The 25,314-nt window shown below is 38.3% G+C and overlaps 4 protein-coding genes and 1 long non-coding RNA gene across 6 annotated transcripts; 2 read left to right on the top strand and 3 right to left on the bottom strand.

Annotated features, from left to right (window-relative positions):
* Window positions 1-8,077: 8,077 nt before the first annotated feature.
* Window positions 8,078-10,458, bottom strand: LOC124216188 (sialomucin core protein 24). The gene is made up of 3 exons (XM_046620409.2): window positions 10,237-10,458; window positions 8,774-9,139; window positions 8,078-8,498 (listed from the first exon to the last, which is right to left on the bottom strand). The coding sequence occupies exons 1-3, from the start codon at window positions 10,301-10,303 to the stop codon at window positions 8,404-8,406; spliced, it is 528 nt and encodes a 175-aa protein (XP_046476365.1). The 5' UTR covers window positions 10,304-10,458; the 3' UTR covers window positions 8,078-8,403.
* Window positions 10,459-10,698: 240 nt separating this feature from the next.
* Window positions 10,699-13,167, top strand: LOC124216187 (proteasomal ATPase-associated factor 1-like). Its single transcript, XM_046620408.2, has 6 exons — window positions 10,699-11,119; window positions 11,216-11,256; window positions 11,354-11,622; window positions 11,708-11,913; window positions 12,158-12,473; window positions 12,574-13,167. Exons 1-6 carry the CDS (start codon window positions 11,058-11,060, stop codon window positions 12,880-12,882), a joined length of 1,203 nt encoding a protein of 400 aa, XP_046476364.1. The 5' UTR covers window positions 10,699-11,057; the 3' UTR covers window positions 12,883-13,167.
* On the bottom strand, window positions 12,864-18,472 carry LOC124216186 (uncharacterized MFS-type transporter C09D4.1-like). 2 transcript variants are annotated; one of them, XM_046620404.2, is made up of 8 exons: window positions 17,983-18,082; window positions 17,512-17,596; window positions 17,014-17,245; window positions 16,110-16,347; window positions 15,358-15,569; window positions 15,192-15,295; window positions 14,988-15,098; window positions 12,864-13,842 (listed from the first exon to the last, which is right to left on the bottom strand). In XM_046620404.2, the coding sequence occupies exons 3-8, from the start codon at window positions 17,176-17,178 to the stop codon at window positions 13,509-13,511; spliced, it is 1,164 nt and encodes a 387-aa protein (XP_046476360.1). In that variant the 5' UTR covers window positions 17,179-17,245; window positions 17,512-17,596; window positions 17,983-18,082; the 3' UTR covers window positions 12,864-13,508. The 2 variants fall into 2 exon arrangements, with proteins under 2 accessions (XP_046476360.1, XP_046476359.1); XM_046620403.2 differs by lacking the exon at window positions 17,512-17,596 and having other exon boundaries at window positions 17,983-18,472.
* Window positions 18,473-18,996: 524 nt separating this feature from the next.
* Window positions 18,997-24,478, bottom strand: LOC124218114 (uncharacterized MFS-type transporter C09D4.1-like). Its single transcript, XM_046624542.2, has 7 exons — window positions 23,550-24,478; window positions 22,628-22,859; window positions 21,940-22,177; window positions 20,704-20,915; window positions 20,501-20,604; window positions 20,305-20,415; window positions 18,997-19,944 (listed from the first exon to the last, which is right to left on the bottom strand). Exons 1-7 carry the CDS (start codon window positions 23,777-23,779, stop codon window positions 19,620-19,622), a joined length of 1,452 nt encoding a protein of 483 aa, XP_046480498.1. The 5' UTR covers window positions 23,780-24,478; the 3' UTR covers window positions 18,997-19,619.
* On the top strand, window positions 22,770-24,736 carry LOC138190751 (uncharacterized). Its single transcript, XR_011176835.1, has 2 exons — window positions 22,770-22,984; window positions 23,454-24,736. It is a non-coding gene; the product is annotated as an uncharacterized lncRNA (long non-coding RNA).
* The last annotated feature ends 578 nt before the right edge of the window (window positions 24,737-25,314 follow it).

The raw sequence follows: 25,314 nt of genomic DNA, 5'->3' as shown, positions 1-25,314 counted from the left end.
GTCGGTAAAATTTCAAACCTGCTGGACGGACACGAAATCTCACCATCAAAAAAGTTTCGTGAAACGAATATTTTTCTGCAGACTGTTTGGATTGATTGTATTCGGTAACTTTCTAGACTTCGGTCAAATAAAGTTGATAATTAGAGTTCTTCAAAAAGCTTCTAGCATCACACTTTTTCTTTTCAAACTTTGAAATAATTCGACATATATTCTGGTAGTGTAGAGAGCAAAAGTTGGCATCCAATTTGCAATGTGATGCTTAGCCATCAAATTATGCCACGCGTTATACAGTGATGGATGAAGATTAAAAAATGATTCTAAAAACCAGTTAAAAAAATGTTTGAAGCGATTAGCGAAAATTACCAGCTGATACCAGTTATATTCATAATTAGTCAGGTACACGTCAGACATATGTATATAGTATATTTACATACATGTATTGCTGTACATGATGCTAATTATTACATTTCCGTTGTACGGTGTGTTACAGAGAGTGAACTGAATAATTCTGTAAATGACGATGGAATAATTGGCTCCAAGTTATATGCTACCTATTAACCCTACTTCGGTCAGCCATCAACATAATAATGTATCCATACATTGCACGCAACTCTACCGTCGGAATATCGTTCCCCCTATGAAATTCTGCTTATGTTGCACATATTTTTAAAGTAATACCAAGAAACAATGCCGTGCCGGTGATTAACTGACATAGATGTATATCTTTTTCTTAAGCCAGAGTTTAAGTAGAGAATAGATAATCATGTAATTTTAGAATCGTCAAAGTGGATGCACGATCGGTATGTTTCTGACGAGAGGTAGAAATTTTCTCAATCCAGGGTGAACGCTCGGTAGGCCAACTTTGCTTTCACAAGACATTAAACACCTTAGAATCTCAACATTGAGAACCGTGTGGACACATGCCTATCTTCCCTACATATAGCTGTAAATACGAAAAAGTGTGAAAATTTTTATCTTCATTCTGTCTAATAATCCACCAAATTCAATAATGTTATTCAATAGTTAACTAATCGTCAGTGAATTTTTCTATCTATATTAACGTCCTCGGTATAATTTTTCCAACTTTCGTTACGGAAAATACGCAAGACGTGCACAGATTTCCCGAATTTTGGGAAATCACGGCAAGCCTGCGATAAATACCACTAGCATTGCGAAGTAACAGCTAAATATAGTAAAGAAATGCTAGAGAGACGCGTGGCTCAATCACACGAGAAAAACGCTGTGGGTTTGAACAGGTGATTCATGACGATCGATAGACGGTCATGAAAATGTCGGTAGATCATCAACCAGCGGTGGTGATTGAAAATATACCCATATACGAGTATAGTCAACGCCATCGGTAAGGTTCTCTTTTATCGACAGTAGGTAACAAAGTACAGTAGCCATTGCGATACAACAAACGATATCGTGGTTGTTGCCATTCGATCAATTGTTGATGATAACTTACGTAAAAGTGCTTTATCGCTAGTTGAAAAAGAAAGTGCCGGCAGCGTAGTTATTAGTATTTCCATGAGTGGTACGCCACGCAAAATAAGCGAACTAGCCAAAAGAAATTACTTGTATTATAGTTTCTCAAGTCAGTAAACGATTTTGGGGTGTGGTGGATGAAATAATTTAAGTACATGGGACAGTTGGATTCACCTGTTAGTCTACTATCTGTGGCTCTGAGCGTTACATCTTATCAATTCTGAAAACTAGTTACTGCCCGGAAGTGATAAAAATGTTCGAATTTTCCACGTCACGTTGTACCCTGATATTTAATACGAATTTGAAACACCAGAATAATTTTACGTGATTTGAACGCATTGCGGCAGTTTGATTTATGATTAGTAACATTACGCGTAACTAATTTTTTACGATGCTGGCCATTCGGACTACGTCACTTAACTGCACATTCTAATTTTGACTAAATCACATTCATTGAATAACGTTCGATGGTATGAAAACTATGAGAAATAAAAACCCTGATGACTCCATACTTTTGTATTTTGTAATTCGGAGGAATTCAATCACAAAAGGCATTTGTTACGTGTGATTGGAAAAACAATTATTTTCAAAATGGTTTTGTAGTGGTCGATCGAACAGTTCAATTAATATTATCACTTTCATGAGTCAAATATGCATAATTTTACAAAATAATGCAAGTTATGACTGCGAAGGCGATGGACGGATTTACAAGTGAAATCTTATTTTGACTAGACTAACAAGTCTGCAACTCTTCGGTTATTCCACGCAAGTTTGCCAACAAGTATTTTTCAAATTATGTCACATTGATCGAACACTGTGATTTGAATTTACGTGGAAATTAGTGAAAACTCGTTCAGGTAAATTTGAATCCTCGTCCTTTCTCAATTGACGAACACAGAATTGAAAATAATAAGAAAACAAGCCATTGTGATTTCAAATGGAGATACGAATTTTACACCAAAATTTTCTCAACGAATAAATTGGATCCATCTGGATTATAGATATAGTACTTTAATCTTAATTGTTTTTCAGAGAAAACAATTATATTTCTTCTTGTAGATAAAGTTCAACTTTTAAAAATATTTAGAATTATTGAAGTACACAGCTAGTCCGGGGTAAAATCATATACCGTATTGGTGGAAAAAATATGCCATAGAAATTACTAATTGCTAAAATCTGTCGAGAAACAAGTTGTTGAGTGATAACGATCAAATTTTCAAAGTGGTGCCCGAAAAGTTTCCGTCGATATGGCCGACCTGCCACATCTCGTACGCCCTTCAAGTATCACACCCCTTGTCAATAACCCGAGTTGGCGCTCCATCCAAAAATCGTTCGTATATTCACTGGCAAACAGAGAATTCTGTATTGGAGTGGCAATTACTGAATGAAAAATCGAAGCTGTTCAGGATTCGGCGGAAAGGATCGCTGACGGAAATATAAGTCGTCGCATCCGAAACACTACGATTTAACAATTTTCACGAAGTCGATATTCGCTGGCGCATAAAGGTTTCTGTTATCGGAATAAAATTTAAGTTTGCAAGTGGAGACTGCATAGTTTTCGCATAAATAACGTATCTTTTTCGAAATGCAGAGAAAAAATCCAGTGAAAGATTTTTGTGCTAAGAACTAGTGATGAGGATTTTGCGTGAAAACTGTTTGTACCGTATAATCTGAGAGCCCATGATATTCGCTTAATTAAGAATCGTGTGATCATTTTTCCGATATGACCGAAATCAAGGGGCCGAGGGCTGACCTTTGCGTATTTTAAGCCCTTCCTTCGGAATTAAAATTTTCGGCTCAAACAATTGAAAACAATTTTCTTGATTGCACGATTCGAAAGGGCACGAATGTTGTAAGCAAATTTTGCCACCCTTCGTCATAAACGCTTCTCCTACCTAAGCTTTGTTTATCGGATGTAAACAATAACTTTGGCGCGAATTCTTCGTTATAAACGAGCAATTGTTTCTAGAAAATGACATACTTCATCTGATATGTGTTGCAACTTACGCTCTGACTTCAGTGATATGTCAGCGATTCTCTTTATCGAAACCAGCCGATGCTCATTCAATTAATTGCTAGCAGCCTGCAGGCTGAATGTATATTATGCAATAGCAACCGACCCACCAAATAACAAGTTGAATTTACGGATCGCTGAATTAAAATGTTTCAACAATGAGTCAAACATAATTTCTGAGTTTACATTACTGAAATTCTCGTAAAGAATACAGTAATATATTTTTATCCGGACTTATCTTACAAGAAAATTTGCCTCGTAAGAAAAGCGAAACAATTTGCATTGTACCTATTTCATTTTTCGTAGCTTTGTTGTAGCTGGTCATTGAAATGGCAATTAATTGAAACCGAAATATACAGTGGCTCACATCTGTGTTAAGCGAAATATTTCTCATGAAATTTATTGTGCTCTTAAAATCTTTCGAAGTTAAGAGAAAAGTATTTTGGCGAGATATTTTGATATTTTCACAAAACACCTGTTTTATTACAGACGAATTGTTCTTGCGTGGATTTTGCGTACAAGTGAGTTTATATCGATCGGCAACCTCCGTCGGACGGAAGTGAGTCTAATCCAACCAAAGGCCTTGACAGCTGTACACATTATGACGTATGCGAGCGATGTATGCGAGTATGTTAGGATAAATGAAACGTAGGCATATCAACAGACAATGCAAACGACGCCCACTGATAATGCCGAAATTAAGATATGGAAAAGTTCTTTTCTCTAAGATGTCCACTACATTATCACTCTAATAACTCCTGAAGTTTCCAGATTTTCTAGCCACAAAAATACAGTTTTTTTGCTTACCATTTTCAGGAATGGTATTTCAGAGTAAAATAATGAAAAGAATTGAATTCTCATGAAATTTTATTGAGTGAATGTTAGCTTTCATCGTATATCTTCGTGATCTCAATTATTTAAGCTCTGAATCTCAGAACTAATTAACACAGTTCGCATTAATAGTATATTTGTAGTATTGTTTTCAAAATGACAATGTCAGTGGTTGAATAAATTCTCGATTACAAAAATTACGAGAATGAATTAAAAAAGGCTGCAAGTGCTTAAATTTTTAAAAACTGTCGTTTTGCTATACGTATAGTTGCCTGACTTCGGCTGCAGATTGTATTTTTTTTTTTTTTTTTAACGGCACTTACAATTCAAGTCTTTTTCAATTCTCCTCTTCAAATATTTGTTTCGTTAAATTCGCCAATATTGCGATGTTTTCCTTGTTCTCAGATAAGGTACACGCCACACAGAGCTCTCCAACTACGGAAGAGTGCTCTCGAAGTCTGCCATCTTCTGTAGAGCGAGACGAAATAAATATCTGCAATAAGCCTTATGTGCTTTCAACAAACTGTCATTTTGTATACGTATGTATACACCTCAGTTTTAAACGTTGAGATGGTAGAGACTTGTAGATTGTTGAGGCTTGAACGAGGACCGTTTGAGCCAATTGACATCGTCTCGGCGTGGGTAAGACCATCCGACTCGTTGTCAGAGTACGTGAAGATATTCTCTCCAAGGCTATGCATTGCGATGCATTTGAAGTAGGTTTTTCTTTTCATCTCAAGGTCATTCGCAGATGTGGCCTAAGTTTTACCTGTGACGTGAAATTACGCACGACGAACTGTCTGTCCGCAGCAAACAAGTTTATTTTTGTAACATAGCTGGTGGGCCTAAAAAATATTGAGAACAGAAAATGCGTGTCTTGCAATTTGCAACCCTTCTTCAATTTACCCCAAATAACTTTCACGTCAAGTATCATATTTTTAGGATAATATTTCATCACCGACTGAATTTATTACCTGAATTAAGAGACTTTATTGTTGGGTGAAAATTCATTCGAACCGTTTCGATTATTCGTAGCGATGAATTGTGCCTACAGAGTCAATCGGACCCTGTGCAATAAATTTCTGATAACTTATGCTGATCAGTAATTTCCGGAATTTCCTTCTACGTTCTGTAGTCAACGCAATGAAGAGCAGTTGAATCTTCGTAAAACCATTGTTTGCGATCATGTAACTATTTTTGGAGCGTCGTTACACAGGCGATAACAAACTGAATCATGCGATTTCATACAAGACTGACTGAGTTGCAGCAAAAGTCTCAAAGTCCAGATTTTCTTTTCTGTTTCTCACGTGAAAGATTCAGGAAATTGTTTCATTGTAGGTTGAAATTTCCAATGGTGAGATATTTTGAATTACTTTCTTAACCAGTTCAAATAATGCAAAGGAATATTTTGCATCAGTCAGATGGAAAGCAAATATTTAACATGGATTTGTACTTGCCGGGTTCACTTTCTTTCCTCGTACTATACTTACGACTGATGAATTTTTACTTTTACCGTCGTTGTTTTACGGCATTATCAATTTCGAGTAATACTCCTCACAATGGTATCTTATCCGCCTGTTTGCTGCAATGTGTACGCATCATAAATGTGGGCAAATCTACGTTAAATCGGCCAGCAGGACTCGTATTTTTTAAATCATTCGAAACTTCTTTACGCCGATCATACGTGGAACGAGATTTCCATTTTTCCGAGTCCGAACTATTTTTTATTTCATATCTATAGTATATCCAACTGTCCTCAAAATTGGTTATCCCATCCAACTTGACGATAAATTATACCTCCAGTTAAAATTGTTCGATGGAGCGTAAGCAACTTTCATAGTATTAATGTAAATAAAACGGTTCGCTTTTCGGTAACTAACATTTTTCTAACATTTAACTTACGTTAATCGGGACAAAAAGTATTTTTTCAACAAAATACTTTGATACCTCATTTTTGAAAAAAAAAAAAAAAAAAAAAAAAAAAAACGTTCAGGATGAAATAAGAACGGAGAATGTATGCTTTTACGTATACTCGGGGTACGAAAAGTTTAAATAGGCTTGAAAATTAGAAAATAATAAAACTTTAACATTTGTTTGACGCTGAATATCTAACACATATCATGAAGCTGAAACTGGCAGCCAGAGTTAGCAGCCGAACCTCAGAATGCAGGGACGAATAACAGGGGACGGGGCCCCGGGATAAAAAATTTTTAACGCATGTCCGAAAAAATCTGAAAAAATTCACAGACGTAGTTTTCCCATCGTAGACCACGATGCCGCTTCAACTTTCAACAATCGGCTGCTAACATTAAAATCTACACGCATGTCCGAAAAAATCTGAAAAAATTCACAGAAGTAGTTTTCCCATCGTAGAACACGACGCCGTTAATTAACAAATTAATAAACAACGGAGCTTTGCAACGCAAAAGTTGAAACGGCATCGTGTTCTACGATGGGAAAACTACTTCTGTGAATTTTTTCAGATTTTTTCAGACATGCGTTTCAAAAAATTTTATCCCGGGGCCCCGTCCCCTATTATTCGTCCCTGCATTCTGAGATTCGGCTGCTAAGCCTGGCTGCCAGATTCAGCTTAATACACATATCCCATGCCTTTGTGGTTTCATGCGGGACCTTTTTATCATGATATCAGCGTGCTACGCCTACTTTTCCTACGAGCGATTACACAGAAGCGTTGACCTTTGTCTAGAGTAAATTATTGAGGATAAAAATTATTAGTTCCATATCCTAAGCATCATGGGCGAGGTTTCTTTCAAATCGGAATTTGTTAAATTAACAAAACATTTCTGTACGAAAACTAACTAGTCCCTCGAGCAGCGTAGTTAACAACATTGTTCTACATAACATGGGCTTCCTAGACAATGTTTGCAGCCATGAATAATAGAGTTGATTCAATCAGTTGCTTTAGTGGTGCAATGCGCTGCGAATGACTGCAGCGTGCAAGGCATCACCGTGTATATTATCATGACCTCTCGTTCTGTCTCTATCTATAGTTTGATAGATAAGCTATCTAAATCTTAACTTCCCGAGGATTTGCGTATCATCACTTACTTTGATTTTTAAAATAATCCTACAAGACCGACCATTTTTGAGTCAGTAATACATTGTCAAGTATTCAAAATTGAAACAAAGTTTTGGTTTAAATCAAAATTACATTATAAGGTAATATTTGTTTCCATTGGTTTTTGTCAGACATTTGAGTTGACTGTAAGATGGGAAAAAAACACAATTAACAATAGTTATTCGATTTCATTTGGATTTGTAACTTTTGGAAAAAATTCAGGTTACGTAATAGTTAAATCTGCAACAACATTTGACAGTCAACATTTTAAAAGCAACTCAAGTCCATGATATATTTTCAAACCATAAAGTTGATCCACTCGCAATATCCATAACTAATATAAAAAACAAGACAAACCTATTTACGGTAGCGAAGAGCATTTATGTACTTCAAAAAGTCAAATATTAATTGTAAAATAAAGAAAATGAATAAGGAATTGAATAGATCTCTCTATAAGCAGGCTGCAATTTCGCAAAGTAATCACTAAACTGACATTTCTATGTTGCCACTGAACTCTCGGTAAATTAATATGACATCACCAATAATTATAGTTTCTGTTAAGCAATTACACGATTTAACGACCGTACAAATAAAAACAAAAAGACGAGATAATTTGGTGGAATCGTTTTCCTGTTGATAATCGGTTAGTATCAAAAAACATTGGGTGAAAAATTTCGATTGTATCCTTTTCCATGGAATGTATTTAGGTAACCATGGCACACTTTACATTAGGATCTTGATTCCTTAGTTTGTCTGTACACACACACAATCTTATAATACACTCATTTTAATAGTCTGACTTGAGATAAACAATCTCATATAACAGCACGCCAGTGTACTAAGAGCACTTCAATCTTTCGGTACTTACTAAATACTATAATGACGATATAAAAAATACACAATGTTATAATAACTAAGATAATTATCAATAGTATTTAGTTCTAATAACTGAGAGGATCATAGTGTGAGTTCACAAATTTATGACGTAGCTTCAGAGTGTATGATAATTGCGCTCTGTACGTGCTTTGTAGAATTTCCACAATATAAAGCCGATCGCGACCAGACCGCCAGTTAGGATTATGCCACCTGTGAGAAGAGGTACAGTAACATTCATTTGGAACATACACCAGGCATGTTTTTCTGACTACTGTAAAAGCAATCTTTGTTTTTCAATTCGTAACAATGATTTTACAAATCATTCGAGCTGTCAAGCAGAAACACTTTTGTTGAATCAGCAAGTTTTCTCTTCCGAAAAGTACATACGTTATGATATATCTATTAGAGGCAAACACACATTTTGAAATTGAAGATTCCTTGAAGTGGACAAAAGTGAATTTAATGCGTAATAAAAGTGTACTTACCCATGAAACTGAGTCCATCGAAGTGACGATCGTCGGGTGGGCAAGGTGTTGTCGTCGGTGGTACAGCAGTTGTGATAGGTGTTGTCGTAGTAGATGGTGTGGGTGGTGGTGAAGTTGGTGGAGTTGTTGTTTTAGGCGAAGGAGTAGGTGTAGTGGGTGATTGTGTAGTTGGTGCAGAAGTAGTGGTATTTGGATTTGTTGTTGTCGGTGGTGTTTTTGTTGTTGTTGGTGTTTTTGTTGTTGGTATTTTCGTTGTCGGTTCAGTGGTAACAGTAGTGGTATCAGGGATTGCAGTAGTGACAGTGGTTGCGGTTGGCATAGGTTTAGTCGTTGGCTCAGGGCCACCATTGCTCGATTCACCAGACGCTAAATAAAGAAAACAACATGTAAATGGTGGATGTAAGATTTGGTATATTCAAAGATCCATTTAATCAGACGAATCACTACTGTTACCAGGAAATTCTGTGTACGGATTACAGCGATGTCGATAGCTTTGTCGTGCAATGTCAACTTTTTTTCTTATACCTAACTTATATTTCTTATACCTACTTATACCTAAACACTTATTGATTAGAAGCTAAATTAACTGAAGATGAGTATTAGATTAATTCTTTGATGCTTCAATTTTTACTTTTTAATAAACACTGGCGATGAGTGAAATAACAGTTTATAGCAGTAAGTAATAAGACTTTCGAGTCTGGTGGAAATATTTGAGACAGGATGGGGTAATTGAGATGGGATTCATGGCTAAAAAACTGTTATTCCGAATACAGATTCATTTCATAAAGTCAATAGAATTCTATGAATATAGTACACGGCACGGGTTGTTCTAAACTACATGTGCTTGTTTCAGTATGAGAAAAGACGCTTGGAGTCTTTTAGATGAGTATCTTTCGAAAAGGGATAGAGTTGAACAATCCAAAAATTGAACACCATCGATGGAATGACAAAAATTGGTGAAAAATATTCTTGAACAACTCGAAAGGCATGATAAGTCAAGGCAAGAAAAAAAGGACTCAATAAATTACAACAGAATTGGATAAAAAATGTGTGTCTGACTGAGAATTCGAGGAGAAAAGAACGACTGTAGTCTCTACCAGCCAAATCAGTTAGTCATCCATGCACAGTCGGAGTGTCGAGTGGAAAGAAAAAAGTTGTACGTGATTATTAGGTGAGGGAATAAAAAGAATGCAAAAGTTCCAGCAAGAAAAATGCTCATTGCGAATGACTAGTCTAGATATTGGAAAACGCTGACGAGAATACAAAGAACGGTAGGTATAGAATTTCGTTTTCAAAAGTAATACACAAATTGACCACGTATGATCTACGTCAATCGTGCCGTGAACGTCATGCGCACGTTGGTAGAAACATGCAGCGAGAGGAATAAGGAAAATACGAGACTGTAATTCGTTCTCTACGCCGCCATCGAACTTTTTCGTTTTTCGGACATGATGGATACTCACCGCTACTAAACACATGGACGAAGCAAGCGAGTGCGATCAGAATACACGTCGTTCGTACAGCCCTCATTATTATACGAATTTATAAAACTACTGGGTAAATGAAGAGTAAAAAGTTACAGGTTAAATCTATCGTCGCGTTGACTGGAGCTAAGAAAACTACCAGGAACACAGTCGAACCGGCGACAGGCGACAGTAGCGACAGGCGACAGCTTCAGACCATGACGACATTGAGACGACGACGACGACGCACGCCCCCCACCGCCCAACCAACAGGTTCAAAAAAATGAAACTAACAACGAATTGCGACGCAGTATCTTGTGTAACCCTACATGGCAAGTCTTTTCACGGTACTAAAATAATAAACAAAATTTCATTTACGATCGGATGGGTTCTAATGGATTTAAAGCGAGAGAAATATGTATCAGAATGCTTACTTGATTGTGGTTTTGAGTCACATTGTACTGTGAATGACAGTTCGCTTGAAGCTACCTTCACACTACGGCAAAGTTCGTCAGTTCGGTACTGAGGAAAATTCTCAAAATAGAAGACATCGAAAAATTGATTGTTTTTAGCACTTTATAGCCAGATTCTTTACTTTGTAATTTTCGCTTTTCACCAGGCGATACTCGTATTAAAGTATTGCAAAAATATTTGCACCGTCGCGCTCAAGCAAGCGGCAGCAAGTTTGTTGCCGACTTCAAGCGAGTTTGGAATGAATTGACAATTCGATACTGCAACAATTAGATTGATCGATGATTATATTGTCGCTGGCATTTAAATATCCTACAATTGCTTATTATTGTTAAGGAGCTGAGTCAAAAATGACTGCTAACGGCAATCTGCCTGTAATTAACATTCGTTGCGATTGGGACGCATGTCTCAGGTGATTATTACACGTTTGCTAATTTGATCTGCTCTAACCTCATAACCGTTACCCATCGCAAGGTGATAATCAGTTTTTCTCTCTCTCACCAAATAGAGGCCGTGACAAGGAAGCCTGGATTTCCTACAAGTACAGAGGTGATGTATCTCAATCACTCAAAATAATACTTTTTCATAAATTTAAGTGGATTGTGTAATTATTACTATTCAAATAACATGCATATTTTTATGGCAGACCAACTCAGTGTCACGGGAAAACTGGAACTACGCGATGGCCAAATATCGTGCTCGGAAGGGTTCACATTGATGAGTTACACTGGAAAATCAGTGACCATAAAACACACAGACTCCGGAACCGTCACTACGTTTGTCGCTCCCCTGACATCGTTTCCCTTGCACACCAAATCTTGTACCAGGGTCTCGGTTACCCCTGGAGGCTTGGGATTGTCAAGCGGGTCACAAGGAGAACTACAAGTATGGGAAGTGCAGCGTGGAGTTATCAGAGTATGGATTTAATATTTTATTCGTTATCGATCAAATTCTGAAGATTAACAATTCATGGTTGAAAGTATGGTATGTTCTATTGCAGCGCACATTGGAAGGCCATGTAGGGGAAATATACCAATGCAGATGGTTTCCATCTGGTGTTGTAGTTTTGGGAGGTGGTGCGGATTGGAGAACAAGAGTTTGGTGCGCCCAGACAGGGAAATGTCCCGTTACCCTCGTTGGCCACACTGCCCCCGTCACAGATATGGTTATCGTTGAGAGAGGTAGAAATGTCATCACCGCATCCAAGTAATAATTGTTTATACGTCATATTCTGCTCAAAGTATCCATTCACGTTTCAGAAATCCCAAACTCGACATGTTGTTTTTATTATATATCGAGCACATTTGTCTTATCAAAGTGAATCCCAACCCAATGTGAGCTGAAAGAATGCGACTGACAATGTTGTAGCATAAGATGCATTGTGTGGACTGTTATTCTTTGTTCCTACTTTGTGACACAATTTCTGTTAAATAATCCATGGAATTGTCAGGGATGGTTCAGCCAGACTATGGGACGTTGGGGAGTCTAAATGCCTAGCAGTTCTCTGTGAGTTGACGAGCAGCATCATTGCTTGTGCTATTACTTCTTCAAATCAATTAGAGCTGCCCCCAAACGAAGAGGTCTTGTCAGATCGAGAGATTGGAACACCTGGAAAAGTGCTTGCTCTAGGCTGTGAAGATGGGACTCTTGCATTAGTGGCAATCGCAGCCAGAGCTGAGCTGGGCAGAAAAATTCTCCCTTCTAGTGTGAGCGCTTTATCACTCGTTAGTAACGAGTGTCTGGCTGTTGGCTTAGAGAACGGACAGGTAAGGATCATGTTTTCTAATGATGATCTGCTAAGTATAGTTATCCTGAGTTTTGACAAATTTCTGTGAGTGATAGCCACCGTTTCCGTGTTCCATCTAGATTTATTTGATAAGTATAGTCAGGCAGCTGGAAACTCTGAGGGTAATCCACGAAAGCAACAGCCCTGTCAGAGCGTTGCTAGTGTACAGAGATTTGCTCTTGGTGGGCCAAACAGACGGTGTATGCATTGGTTATCGGCTGTCCTCGTCGAACAAGGATCCCATTTCGCCGGTTCGTCTGCAGCTAACGGGATCCGATTTTGAACCGATCAACGATCTGACATCGGACGGACAGGATCATATTTACGTTGGAGCGAGGGACGGGTGTATACGCAAATACCAAGTCGGTGATATTGTCGAAAGACTTTGATCTCAAGAAAAAAACATTTCCATTTTACAACATTAACAAGTGTGGTTGAAACTTCGTGCTGCTAATGTATGATCTATTCTTTTTTAACATGTGTATGATTTAGAAATATATGTCCATCGAAAGAATCAAACTGATCTATGTATCGATTTACTTATAATATAAGAACGTAGATTAGTCTCACTAGGTCGGATGCATCTGGTGAAAATATTTGTAATTTCTAAAACTAAAATTGAAATAAGACGTGAAACATTTTTGTTCAATCATATTTTTTCAATTATTCACAGCTCTTTTCCGAAAAATACAGCTTTTCTTTTTGTTCCGTTGTTGATCGATTATTACGACACACAGCGTTATGTCAATTATATCAGAAGCAGATTTTGATACAATTTATAGGTTTTAACTGTTTTTTGAAAAGAGTTCTGCGGACATTTTTTGTTGACACGCGGATTTCACTCGAACCAATTATACTAGCCGGTTCTATCACGTGATGTTAAATGCTTTTGGAATAAACCAGAATAAGTTTCTCGAATGGATTTAACGTATTCTGCTTGGCGACAAATTATCGTATCTGTGATCTGAAAATCTTGCATAATTCGATGGTCAAGCTGTTACGCAAAATAAGATTTCTAACTTCGAGGAGTTCTATCCACGCCTTGTAGATTCGGGTCTTCTTTCAACTGTACTTTGTTGCGACAAGCAATTTCTTTCGCATTTTGTCGCCTTTGCAAGTCTTTTGTAAATATGTGAGCTACTAAGCCCGTAAAGCCGATGACTCCAAACCCTATGTGGACCCATAGATCGCTACAAGTCTCCATCACCTTTCCGAAAATAAGTATCATCGCTGCACCGTACGATTGGTGGGCGACAGTCAAATAAGCAGTAGTCACGCCTTCTGGATCCGGGTACGTGAATTCCGCACAAACTTCAAACCCAAGTGTGCTGTAGCCACCATTGAAAAACCTGTAATATGAGCGAAGAGACTTTGAAAATGGCCTAAAATTTTCGTCGATGTGCAGGAAATCGACCAATCTTCACAGCTTGTAACCGATGTTACTACTAAACTGTTGAGCAGTGAAAAAAAAAGTACAATACATTCTACAACGCAGATATGGCTATAATATGGCTATAGCGGTACGAGCTACGAGCATTACTAATTTTGCATAATCAGAGAGCAAATAATCCCAGATAACAAAATGTTTGCAATTTGCAAGCAAGATATCACGAGTTGTGCGTAAATTAGCTAAGCTTAATTCCACGTATGCGGTTACTTTTGCGATTGTAAAATGAGCACAAGTAATGAAGCACAAATTGGTAACAATTATGCAACAAGTCATGCAATTTGAGTAGTGTATCGCACATCTTGCGCTTAGCATGCTGCTAATTTGTGTATTCATTTTGTGCAATAGATCCAGACAAAGTGTGTGTTATGTATTGTAATTTACTTTCTGCTGAAAATCGGATCGTTATAATAATGTAATTGCGATTTGCACACAATCTTTGTTGATCAAAATACTGCAAGGAATGAGATTCCGTCAATGTTATCTGGCACGTACATAGTCAGTATGGGTAATGATGAACGCATCATTTTATACCTATATGTCTTATATGCTATTCTCAAGATCAAGAGACAGGCAACGTAAACGTCTGTACATTAATGTTTAATTATTTTACACTTCTGTCTATTGCTGAATAAGAGCTGCCTGACCGGTAATTGAGTGACGAAATCGTATCTCGTCAGATTTCCATAATGCGGTAAATATGGTAAAGATCAAGAATTGCAATGTTCAATATTACGTACCGTGTTTTGAATTTTTAAATCTATATACCTACATATATCTTTACTCGAAGCTAAAACAACATTATTCAAGTTGATTAAAATATTTTATTTCACCCTATAAAATACCTGTGCAAATTCTCAAATTTTCACGAATCGTTGTGTGTCCGATAATGCATAAAAAGAGCAGAACTAAATTGAACTCAATTTAACGAAAACAAACTGATTAACTAGAAAATTTGTCTTAATCTCAATCTGTAGTCAACATCCGTTTTAGCTAGTGTATAACTGCTATTCATTTACAGATAGATATGAAAGTTTTATTATTTACCCGAACACGATTGCTCCAAGGTAAATGATCCATTTGTACTCGACCAGCAAGCCGATTCCTACGAGCATAAGTCCGATCCACGATAGTGCACATACTAAACTTATCATCAGTCTGAAAGAAAGTTCATGATGCTTCAGTTTCGGAAACAATATTTTCTCATCTAATTGAATTATGGTTTGCTCTGTCATCGATATTTGAACTCACTTGAACTTGTGTGTCTTGTCAAGTACGACACCCGCGACGATGGAGCCAACCATACCTAAAACTGTCATAATCACCCCGATTTGTCCAACTTCGACTTCCCCGTCCTGAAAAGGAAGAAGAATTTTGAAGAGCTGGTTCTTGGACATTAATTGCGTGGCTTGGTTACCTTGAATCGCCGGAGGTACATTTCGTTCAACAGTGTACTAAGAGCGTTGAAAACGCCTATAGTAACACCGAAGGCATGCCAGAGAGCGATATAGCTCCGATTTGTCAGCAGCCTTCTTGTCAGTGTTAAGAATCCTTCTGTACTTTCTGTCTTGTGCAGTTTTTGCAGCCTCCGGGTTTCGCTCGGTGGTAGCGGAGGATCTGACCGAAAAACTGTTGCAAAAAGTTGTGTGGATTGATACGTAAATTTTATTTGAAGTAATCGGTAGAAGCAATCCAAGGTTAACATATCTTTCGCACTAGTCAAACCGGTCATTACGTCGACGACGTTAAGGTAACAGTACATGTATTAAACTACGTACTTTGGTGTGTGCGTAAGTATTAGTTGCAGAAGATATGGAGAGGTGATGGAATTCGATCACGTTTCGATCATGACACGAATGAGCAGAAGGCGTGATGAAGAATGCGTTGATCATGAATGGCCATGCGGTAATCATGACCAACAAGAAGCTAATGTAACTTGCCTTTACTGTTTACAGTTTCCATTAACAATTAATTTTCATTCGTTGTATAAACGAGCAGACGGCCATTGGACGAGAATTGCAAGAATCGTGGAAATAAGGCTGATCGGATTAGCCGAATTTCAGTTTACCCCATTTACCCTTGAAGTGGAACATGCCGGCGTGTTGAATCGTCAATTAATATGATATTTTCTGCGTGTTCTTATAGATATACGTATTTTTAAATGCTCACAGACAACTACAGCAGCGGTGACCAACGATGCGAAGATAGCGGTAGTCAAGTAGAGTACAAACAGATCATTTCCAATATTTTCTAACTTCTCATGATTCCTGACGATGTTTGGTGGCAGGAGGAAATTAGTTGCTAATGCTAGTTGACAGCCAAAAAGCCCAATTGCCGTGGCTGTTGAAATCTCACGGGGTCCAAACCAGTTAGCGGCAAGACGGCCAGGGACGCTTATCACGAACACCTAATCCATAAAAATGTGACAACGATCTCACTTTTTATAAAGATGAGAAGCTTAAGTAGAGAAACCTTCAATAATATCTTGTGAAAGTTATGACTGTAAATTACAGCAGCTGTGACATTCCGAGGACGGTACATTGTGAAGGTGAATATACTAGGCGATATCGCGATTGATCAGACAGTAAAAAAGTTGGATCATTGCGAAATGGTCGCTTTTTATACACCGCATCCCATATCTACGTATGATATACATCTGCAGCAGGTCGATGAGATTTCGTAATTACTGACTTCTGAATACCATCAAGTCGCTATTATAGTATATATGTATATGAGTTGGAGATTTTCTAGTCTACCCATTTCCATTCACTGAAATTCAGCAAAAGCAATAAACTATGCATTCACGTATAAGTAAATGGTACAGGAAATTTCTGAACCCTTGGAAACTCCGAGCAAATTGGTCAATGCACCTGAAAATTTGTAATGGAACGCGGATTATTATAGTTGTATACCAAAGAACAATCCTAGCAGAATGGCAGTTGGCCACATATCGTTAAAGCGATCAATTAGCAGGCACCTTTCGCTGACATACGTATGTATTGATTATAAGAAGTGATTACAAGCATAAAAAAATGTATTCAACGAACCGTGTATCACCCGATATGCTTTTTACCTGGGCACTAGATATCACGGCTTGGCCTATGAAGGTGACGTAGAATCTGTCAGGTGAGGCTGAAAATACTTTGATCCAGCTGCCGAGAGTGATAATAGCACATCCGACGATCGCGGTCCAGTGCAAGCCCAATCGATCTATGAGATACGATGCGGGAAATACCATAGGAATGTAAATCACCAGAAATACCAGGGAAGTCCAGTTCACGGCTTCGAGCGATACGTCGTAGTATCTAAATAAGTAGTGTCTTTTTGTTAGAATTATTGCGTTACAACCCCCAGAACTTGTGCGATTGTGCAAAATATACAGGCCGTGTAACAATATTATGTATTAAGCAAGTCTCTGAACGGGACGAAATAAAACTTATTTTTCTAAGAAACATTGTTACGTAATTGCACATGTTGTAGGTAACGATGATACAACTACTTCAATGTCTTTCGTTTAATTTTTAGATAACCGAAAGGAACTTTTTACGGTAGATATATCTGATACTCATACATGCATTTGACGGCTTTGCTATCGGCGTATCACCTCGTTTGCCTGGTCGAAGGTTGACTGAAAATAGCGAATGCTGTGGAAGATGCTGTAAAAATGCTGTTCTTATACTCCGGCGTATTTGAATAATTCTCGTTAGTCAGAAACACAAGTTAACTTTCCCGGAGTGTGTGAAAATAAAGTACCATTAACTCTAATGATAATTGGATAATTGGGTAAAGGGCGTTATGCTGGACCTTGGTCCAACGTGAATCACCTAGTACAGAATACTACACTGACAAATAGTTACATACAAATTCGGTTCGAGGATGATGAAGTCTTCAACGGTACGTCGTGTTACGTAATGTGGAAACCTGAGAATCTATCAGGCATTCCGGTTCTGATAAAAGTAATGGTTTAGGCCGTGAGCGGGCTCGTGCAGTGTGTTGGTGGTATGATAGCGATAGCGAAACGTGTCCGCGTGTGATTACATACCTTTCAATGATGTTGCTTATGATACTGTACTGCAGCCATTGTCCGATGCCTGCGATTGCGTAGAAAATGAAAATGGTAAGCATCAGCCATCTTCTTGCGTACACCCTTGTCAGGGGGATAGAAGAGGTTTCGGTGCACTGTTTTTGGTCCATTTCGAGCGACCTCACGCTCTTCACTGTCGTGGGAATATCCGCAACCTAACAGCCGTACAACCAGTATTTAAAATCATCGAAAAAGGCTTCTGATGCACAGACTTTCACATTTTTTTCCCATACGGCACTTTGTGTTTCAATCCAGTCTTATGATTCCGTCTAGTGACGATTACGTTTTGAAATTAGGATAAGCTTAGGAGCCTTCTGCTGGTCTCGTGTACCGTGCGTCTGAAGTCTATTAAAGAATACTGAAATTAACGATGTTACTCCGAGCCGACGAATAGCTCATAGGCACAACTAATTTCTGCTGTTGTTGATGAAATTATAGCTACAGGCCAAGTTTGTTTCTCAAATAGGCATTGGGGGGAAACAAGAAGTGATCGGTAGGTTTGACTGGACTCGTATTTGACCCGAGCTCCGCCTTCTCGCTCTGACGTCATCATAACTGCCGGCGAGGATACCTTGAGGGGGCATTTTAATAAACATCATATTGCATCGTAGAAATGCGCTAGACAATAACTATGCCTAGGAGGTTAGTCAGAGTGAACAGAAGTGTTTCACATTCAGTCACAAGGTGAGTATTGTTGAGCATTCGAATGCTCTTCGATTAACAGAATGTTTTCCAACTGTCTGTATAGGTGGAAACCTGTATTGTTACACAGATGGTGTACCATTTAAAATGGAACTAAAATGTTGATAAAATGAATTAGAAATTACTATTGGCAATATTTGAAAATGATTGCAATGTGTGCGGAATTATAATTTGTTTTTAACAGTATTGTGGATAGAATTGGTTTTTCTCATTTGCTACCTGTTCACAGATGAATGTCACGTGTACCTGGCAGTCAAAGTTCACCGCAAGTTTATGTTTTGTTATCAAATTTTATTTATGATAATATCTTTGAAATATTGGAAATACATTTCCGTTGGTATATGTACAATTCATAAAAATATGACTTAGCGATAAATATGTACAGTTTTACCCTACATTATACTAGATTATACGCACCTTCGAATGTGCTGTTAATTTATATATCAAGACTAAACAATCAAGAACAAAGGAGAATGACAACTTCAATTAGCTAAGAGTGATTGCGATGAGTGTTTTATACAAATTGATACATGGAAAAATTTTTAAATGTGATTAAAGATCTCACAAATATGACTTTTATAGCACAAAACACATTAGACACGTCGACTTCCGCAATCACTGCAGTATGTTTTGCCACAAAAAGATATGATAACATATCATTAATGATGGTGCAGACAAAAAACAATTTTTCATGAACAAACTGAGTACGCTATATAAATGACTTAATACACATACTACTTAAATGATTAAGCTAAAAAACAATCTTTGGTTACAGTTTGACAACGTCAGCGTTCGGCTCAGAATTAAAACTACTCGTATAGTCCTATTATATGTACGTACTGAGGTGACAGCATCAAAGTGATCCCTACATACCGCTAAATAAGTGCAAATTATTAAATAATTTGTTTTTCGTCTTGAAAACTTGTATTGCTCATTGGAACTTCTTTGTAATGCGCACGTTGCCTGGCATTCTGTCGCTTCTGCAGGTCTTTCGTACAAAGAGTGGTAATCAGTCCCATGAAGAGGAAAAGCCCGATCACCAGGTGCGCCCATAGATCACCAAAGATATCGATTACCTTCCCAAATATTAATACTATAGCGATACCATAGATTTGATTAGTGACATTTAGAAATGCGGTAGCAACTCCTTCTGGTTCTGGATACGTGTATTCTGCGCAGACTTCGTACCCCACGGCGAAGTAGCTAGTTATGAAAAATCTGAAACAGTAATTAACGTGATGTGGAGTCCATTAATGTATGACCAGTGATGTAACACTGGGGATAAAGAATTTGGTATCTTGTTCGCTGACGGTGACCATTTGTAATTTTGATAGCTTTGTTAATGGAATACATAACTGTTATAGCGGAATTACGAAGAATGCGGACATTAACTTTTTTGGGATTTATTATCAATGGAATTCGCAATAATGACTTGAGAGGAGGTTAACTTTGTGTAAGTCACTCTCCCGGAAGTAAACTTTAACATCGATAATCGCAATAGGCTGTAAAGTCTAATCATCCGTATCGAACAAAGAAGCATTCATGACGATGTACATCAATATTAGAATACAAAATTACCCAAGGAATGTGGCTGAAACGTAAACCATCCACTTTATCTCCATAACCAATGAAACTGCGAAGAGTATTTGTCCCAGCAAAGAGAGTGCGTATACCGCACTTATCGTCAATCTAAAATCACCCACACACCAGTTACGTTTCGCAATGTTGCAACAAGGATGATTCATTGAGGCTTGGAATGAATATCGATACTTACTTGAACTTGTGTGTTTTGTCAAGTATGTAACCAAATATTGGAGAACTGATTAGCCCCATGATGACGATTGCCAATCCGATTTGTCCCGCCTCTTTTTCTCCATGCTGTATGAAAGTACGTGAATTGCGTTACACCAATTATTCGACCTGCAGTGACTTACGATGGTCTTGAATACTCAAATATTCTGTGTAGAAAACCATTACCTCAAAATGTATTAGGTACATTTGGTTGAGAAGTGTTGCGATAGAATTCAGGACGCCGATGTTTATACCGAAAGAGTGGCACAACGCGAGGTAACTTCTATTCGACAGAAGCCTTTTCATCAAGGGTAAAAAACCATCTGAATTTTCAGATATATTCAATTTTTGAAGACGGCGAGTCTCGCTGGGTGGTAGGGGAGGCTCATCTCTTAAAACTGCAAGCAGAACGACGTCACAGAAAATTGACTTATCTAAGGATTAGAACTTGGATGGAATAGATGTAACCGTTGTCTTTCGTACTTCATGAATTATCTGCGTCTATCATCTGACTTATATAAACGGACATAGTTCTTCTCCGGACTGTTTTTTTGTTCTCTACATACAGTACTATTGTAAATTTATACACTTCCCACGTTTCGAATTCCGTAAAGTTTATTGCGTGTCATTGAAATCAAGAACGCTCCTAGAAGCTTAGCGAGAAATCTAAGTTTAAGTAGTTGTTGAATGAAATTGCTGAATCTTTGATTTTCAGATTATACTTATTCTAAACTCCCAGGTCTGTCAGCTCTAGATTTTCATAGCGACTTCCAGAATATTCTTTTTTGTGGTCAATGGAATTTAGATTATTGAAGTCACTGCTAAATTATACTGGATTTCATTGACGTAGATGACTGTAGGCTCTTGGGCTTTGCATAACGTAATGGCCGCATTCAACTACTGTAAGTTGATAAATAGTCTCATAATTTGATAAATTGGGCCGGGAAAGTTCGATGTAGTAGTTCCCCGGATTCGACGCTGAAGCGTCATAGATTTTGCCACATCTGTGTGGGTTCTGTATAAGCGTAAACCGGAATCATCTCAAATTCTATGCTTCGATATTTATATGCTGGAATGTAGCGACGTTTGCATAAATAGAAACAACAGAACCTCAGATCATGAAACGTAAACATCGAATGACGTGTTCCAGAAGTCAAGTGTATCGTATTGATATCGAGCAAACCTTGTGAAACATATCAATTGATGACACAATGTTGTCACCATACTTCAATACAAGCACGTGCAATAATATAAGTTGAACCGCGCTAATGTACCGAAAAATTCAATGACAAGTACACTCGTCTTTAGTGTGAATATCAGTGTATTCCGATTAAAATATCTAACATCTGGGTTTTTGTTTGATTTTGCAGACTAAATAGTGTTTGGTTAAGTGGAAGAAGACTGGATGTTTCGTTTGCTTACAGACGATCGCGGTGATCAGTGCGACAGTTGAGTAAACAGCGAAGAACCAAAATAACCGCGACAGATCGTCGCCAATATCATCCAAATCATCATGGTTCCTCACAACTATTGGCGTCAGTAAAAAGCTGCCTGCGATACCCAATTGAAATCCAAACAGACCCATGGACGTGGCTGTTGATACTTGGCTCGATCCAAACCAGTTAGCGGCAAGGCGGCCGGGTACATTCAGCACGATCACCTGAGCATTACTGGACGTTATAATGTGAACATGAAAGATTCGGGCGCGGATAAAAAGATGCGAACACGTGTGCAATGCAGGATCCCCGACGATTCTCGTACGCGTTATAGATTGATACATTGGACAGCCGATGTGGAACTGTCTATAATCGCTTATTTCAGAGGGCATGATTAGGGCTTTAGCTTGAGTCAGATCTACGCATGGACGTTATCTAATGGAAAATCGTTACATCAGTGTCGTTTCTCAATTTGTTTTGAATATCGTTATGGCTAGCCTTTGCCCAACAAAGACCAAGAAATTGGGTGTATGCGATCCAAGTTGCTAATGAACATTTTCAGACCGGTGCATGTGTCTCCGATAGAATTTATTGACCCTGGAAATATCCGCGGTTTCGCATGGACATTATACGTATAATTGGTAACGACGTTCACGCCAAACGAGGCGGATTACCTGCGTACTGGCAACCAGCGATTGCCCGATGAATGTCACGTAGAATCGGTCGCGTGGTATCGAAAAGACTTTAATCCAGGATCCGAGTGCAGTGAGCAGACACCCAACAATTATGGTCCAGCGTAGACCAATTCTATCCATCATGTAAGATATTGGGAACACCAGAGGAATGTAAGCCAACATAAAGAGTAGAGATGTCCAATCCACGGCGATAGTCGAAACATTGTAATACCTGTCAAATACATATGCTTTATTTCATGAAGGTCCAGGAGAGCTTGGATTCACTCATACTGCAGCATTTGTTACAAAAAAGTGGGCTGAAAACTGGCGAGGTTCGCACATCATAGATACGTTAAGGTGAAGAAATATTCAGAAGAATTACACGATTTTGCATATTCAGAGTGGCTTGATTGGAGTAGTTAAGTTTGAAAAATGTGGTCAAGCTTTTCTTTCTGTTTACTAAAATTCCGAAAGTTCGACACTTTCAAAATAACGATCTTTTCTCAAATTGCGGCATTACATTAACGTTGCGAATTTCATCGTCATGCAAATACTGAAGCAAATGTGCCGAACTAAGGTATTCAGAGATTTTCCTCATCTTTGCAGAAGTTTTGAAATTCAATAATCGATCATATTTTGCCGTTTTACAAATGACGAGTCTGATAACTTAAGCGCTTTTAATATGTCTGTAACTACGCGGAGTTTATGGCGTGGTGTAAGAATGTGAAAGAATTGACCACAAACCTTGGGTTGGTGATTCGTGGTAAATAAAATGAGGGAAAGAAGAGATCGCATTACGTAAAAGTTACATTGCTCGATGTTACAGGAATTTAATTGTACAGTCGAGTGCACGGAAGCTTGTCGCCGTGAAAACGTTTCGAAATCGAATGGTATCTCATGCAGTTCTCGGATACTTTCATACCTCTCAATGATGTTGCTGATGATACTGTACTGAACCCACTGGCTGATGTTGGATGAGGTGAATAATATGAAAATGAAAAGAACGAGCCATCTCCTGGTGTACACCCTCGTCAGCGGGGTGTTCGAGTTAATGTCGCTGCGCTGTTGTTTCTGTCCGACGGCAATGATCACTGGGTCTTTAGTGCGTGTCAGATGAGCAGTGGCGGCCTCCATTTCGGAGTCGAAAGCCATTTCAACGATATTTCACAGAATGTCCACCAGCTTGTTTCGCGCCTCACTGAACGATTTTTATCGAACGCCTGCACTGCGCGGATTTCCGGTTCCCGAATAATTTACGCGCACGATGCCATCCCCTTGTTGTTGATAAATGACGACGTGCGCGTATTTATCGCCGAATGAGCAAACTATTCGAGATCAGAACCGACTTACTCGAATTTCACCGATTGTCTGAGATCTACTCCCGACACTGAGTTGCTTTTAAGGGGATGCCAGCGGTGAAGGACTTGCGCTACAAGACTGATTTTTACCCATTCCCCACCTCTGTTGACGTCAGAGGGAATCCAGCACGCTTCGAAACTTGCGGGACCGCCGGTCTGCACGGCGTGCGGACAGAAACTATCTCTGGTGAAACTTCGGCAGGTACCAAACGGTGGTTTCATCTTCGGATAACTGGAACTCATTCCAGTTTTGTGAATACGTTTACATCATTTTTTTTTTTCTCTTGTTCACGTTCGTACAAAAATTATTCACTAGTGTAAAAATAGAGATTCAAAATCATAGTCCAACCGAATCTTTCAGTAATAACCTTCACTTCGCAAGACCTGATACCTGAACTTGAGTCTCTTCAAAACCGTTACAACTATATAAGATTACAAAGGCGTGTACGATCAAGGACGGCGAACATTGTATCCGAACTAGATCGATTAAAAGAATTTTAAATTAAAGTTTTAACTCCGATTACGTCTGTGGGATTTACTTGATTTTACAATTATTATGTAAAATTTTTCGGTTCAATACACAAAATATAAAAAAAAATAAGAGATGTCGGAAGGATATCTGGCTTTAAATAAATAAAATATCCCCAATTCCGTATTACACGTGTATAAGGTGTCACACTTGCTGAGATATTGACTGAAATTACACTATATATATTCATCATGATGTCATCGTCAAAAAATGACTTACAAATGGCAAAAAGACGACTACACGTATCAATCCTGGATTTGTTAATGACGGCCAATAAGCTTGAAGTTGAATCTATGTCAATCGTAACTTGACGCGATGGGCGACCGCCGATCCTGATGACCACTGATGTCCTCGAAAATAAGTTCAATACAAAGTCGGAGGAATAAGGAAACATCTTTTAGTTAGAACTCACCATTTTTAATTTTATAGGATAGACAAGATCTTATAATAAAGATTTTGAGGCTTCTACTGAATATTTTCCGTTGACCAAAAGTCAATTAAAACCTAATCTTCGTATCCACTATCCGATTAAAAATACTATCCAAACAGTTCATAACGTGGTTGGCATATCGCTGTAGACTATGGCAATTAAAACATGCTTTTCTCATCTATCTTCAATTAGCTGAAATCAAATATGAGTTGACCATATGCTACTTGGGATGCCATCGACGTGTTGTTGCTTGGACGATTTCAACTGCGACACTTATGATTTACGTCTATGTTTTCAATTCTTCGCCGACATCGCCTCCATTGAGTAACCGCTACTAGAAACCACGCAGGACTGGCCTGACCACAATTCC

The sequence above is a fragment of the Neodiprion pinetum genome, chromosome 4, assembly GCF_021155775.2.
Source record: "Neodiprion pinetum isolate iyNeoPine1 chromosome 4, iyNeoPine1.2, whole genome shotgun sequence".
NCBI classification, from domain to species: Eukaryota; Metazoa; Arthropoda; class Insecta; order Hymenoptera; family Diprionidae; genus Neodiprion; species Neodiprion pinetum.
This window is presented reverse-complemented; position numbering and strand designations above follow the sequence as displayed.

Excerpts from the sequence above, each read along its gene's own strand:
- LOC124216188 (XM_046620409.2), bottom strand. The coding sequence starts at position 10,303 with ATGAGGGCTGTACGAACGACGTGTATTCTGATCGCACTCGCTTGCTTC. Across the intron at positions 9,140-10,236 it reads CGTCCATGTGTTTAGTAGCG|CGTCTGGTGAATCGAGCAAT; the intron begins GTGAGTATCCAT and ends TTCTTTATTTAG. Across the intron at positions 8,499-8,773 it reads CGATGGACTCAGTTTCATGG|GTGGCATAATCCTAACTGGC; the intron begins GTAAGTACACTT and ends CTCTTCTCACAG.
- LOC124216187 (XM_046620408.2), top strand. The coding sequence starts at position 11,058 with ATGACTGCTAACGGCAATCTGCCTGTAATTAACATTCGTTGCGATTGG. Across the intron at positions 11,623-11,707 it reads TGCAGCGTGGAGTTATCAGA|CGCACATTGGAAGGCCATGT; the intron begins GTATGGATTTAA and ends GTTCTATTGCAG. Across the intron at positions 11,914-12,157 it reads AATGTCATCACCGCATCCAA|GGATGGTTCAGCCAGACTAT; the intron begins GTAATAATTGTT and ends TGGAATTGTCAG.
- LOC124216186 (XM_046620403.2), bottom strand. The coding sequence starts at position 18,134 with ATGGACCAAAAACAGTGCACCGAAACCTCTTCTATCCCCCTGACAAGG. Across the intron at positions 16,348-17,013 it reads CCGTGATATCTAGTGCCCAG|GTGTTCGTGATAAGCGTCCC; the intron begins GTAAAAAGCATA and ends TTTATGGATTAG. Across the intron at positions 15,570-16,109 it reads CACCGCTGCTGTAGTTGTCT|TTTTTCGGTCAGATCCTCCG; the intron begins GTGAGCATTTAA and ends TTTTTGCAACAG.
- LOC124218114 (XM_046624542.2), bottom strand. The coding sequence starts at position 23,779 with ATGGCTTTCGACTCCGAAATGGAGGCCGCCACTGCTCATCTGACACGC. Across the intron at positions 22,178-22,627 it reads CGCTGGTTGCCAGTACGCAG|GTGATCGTGCTGAATGTACC; the intron begins GTAATCCGCCTC and ends AGTAATGCTCAG. Across the intron at positions 20,916-21,939 it reads ACTGATCACCGCGATCGTCT|TTTTAAGAGATGAGCCTCCC; the intron begins GTAAGCAAACGA and ends TTCTGCTTGCAG.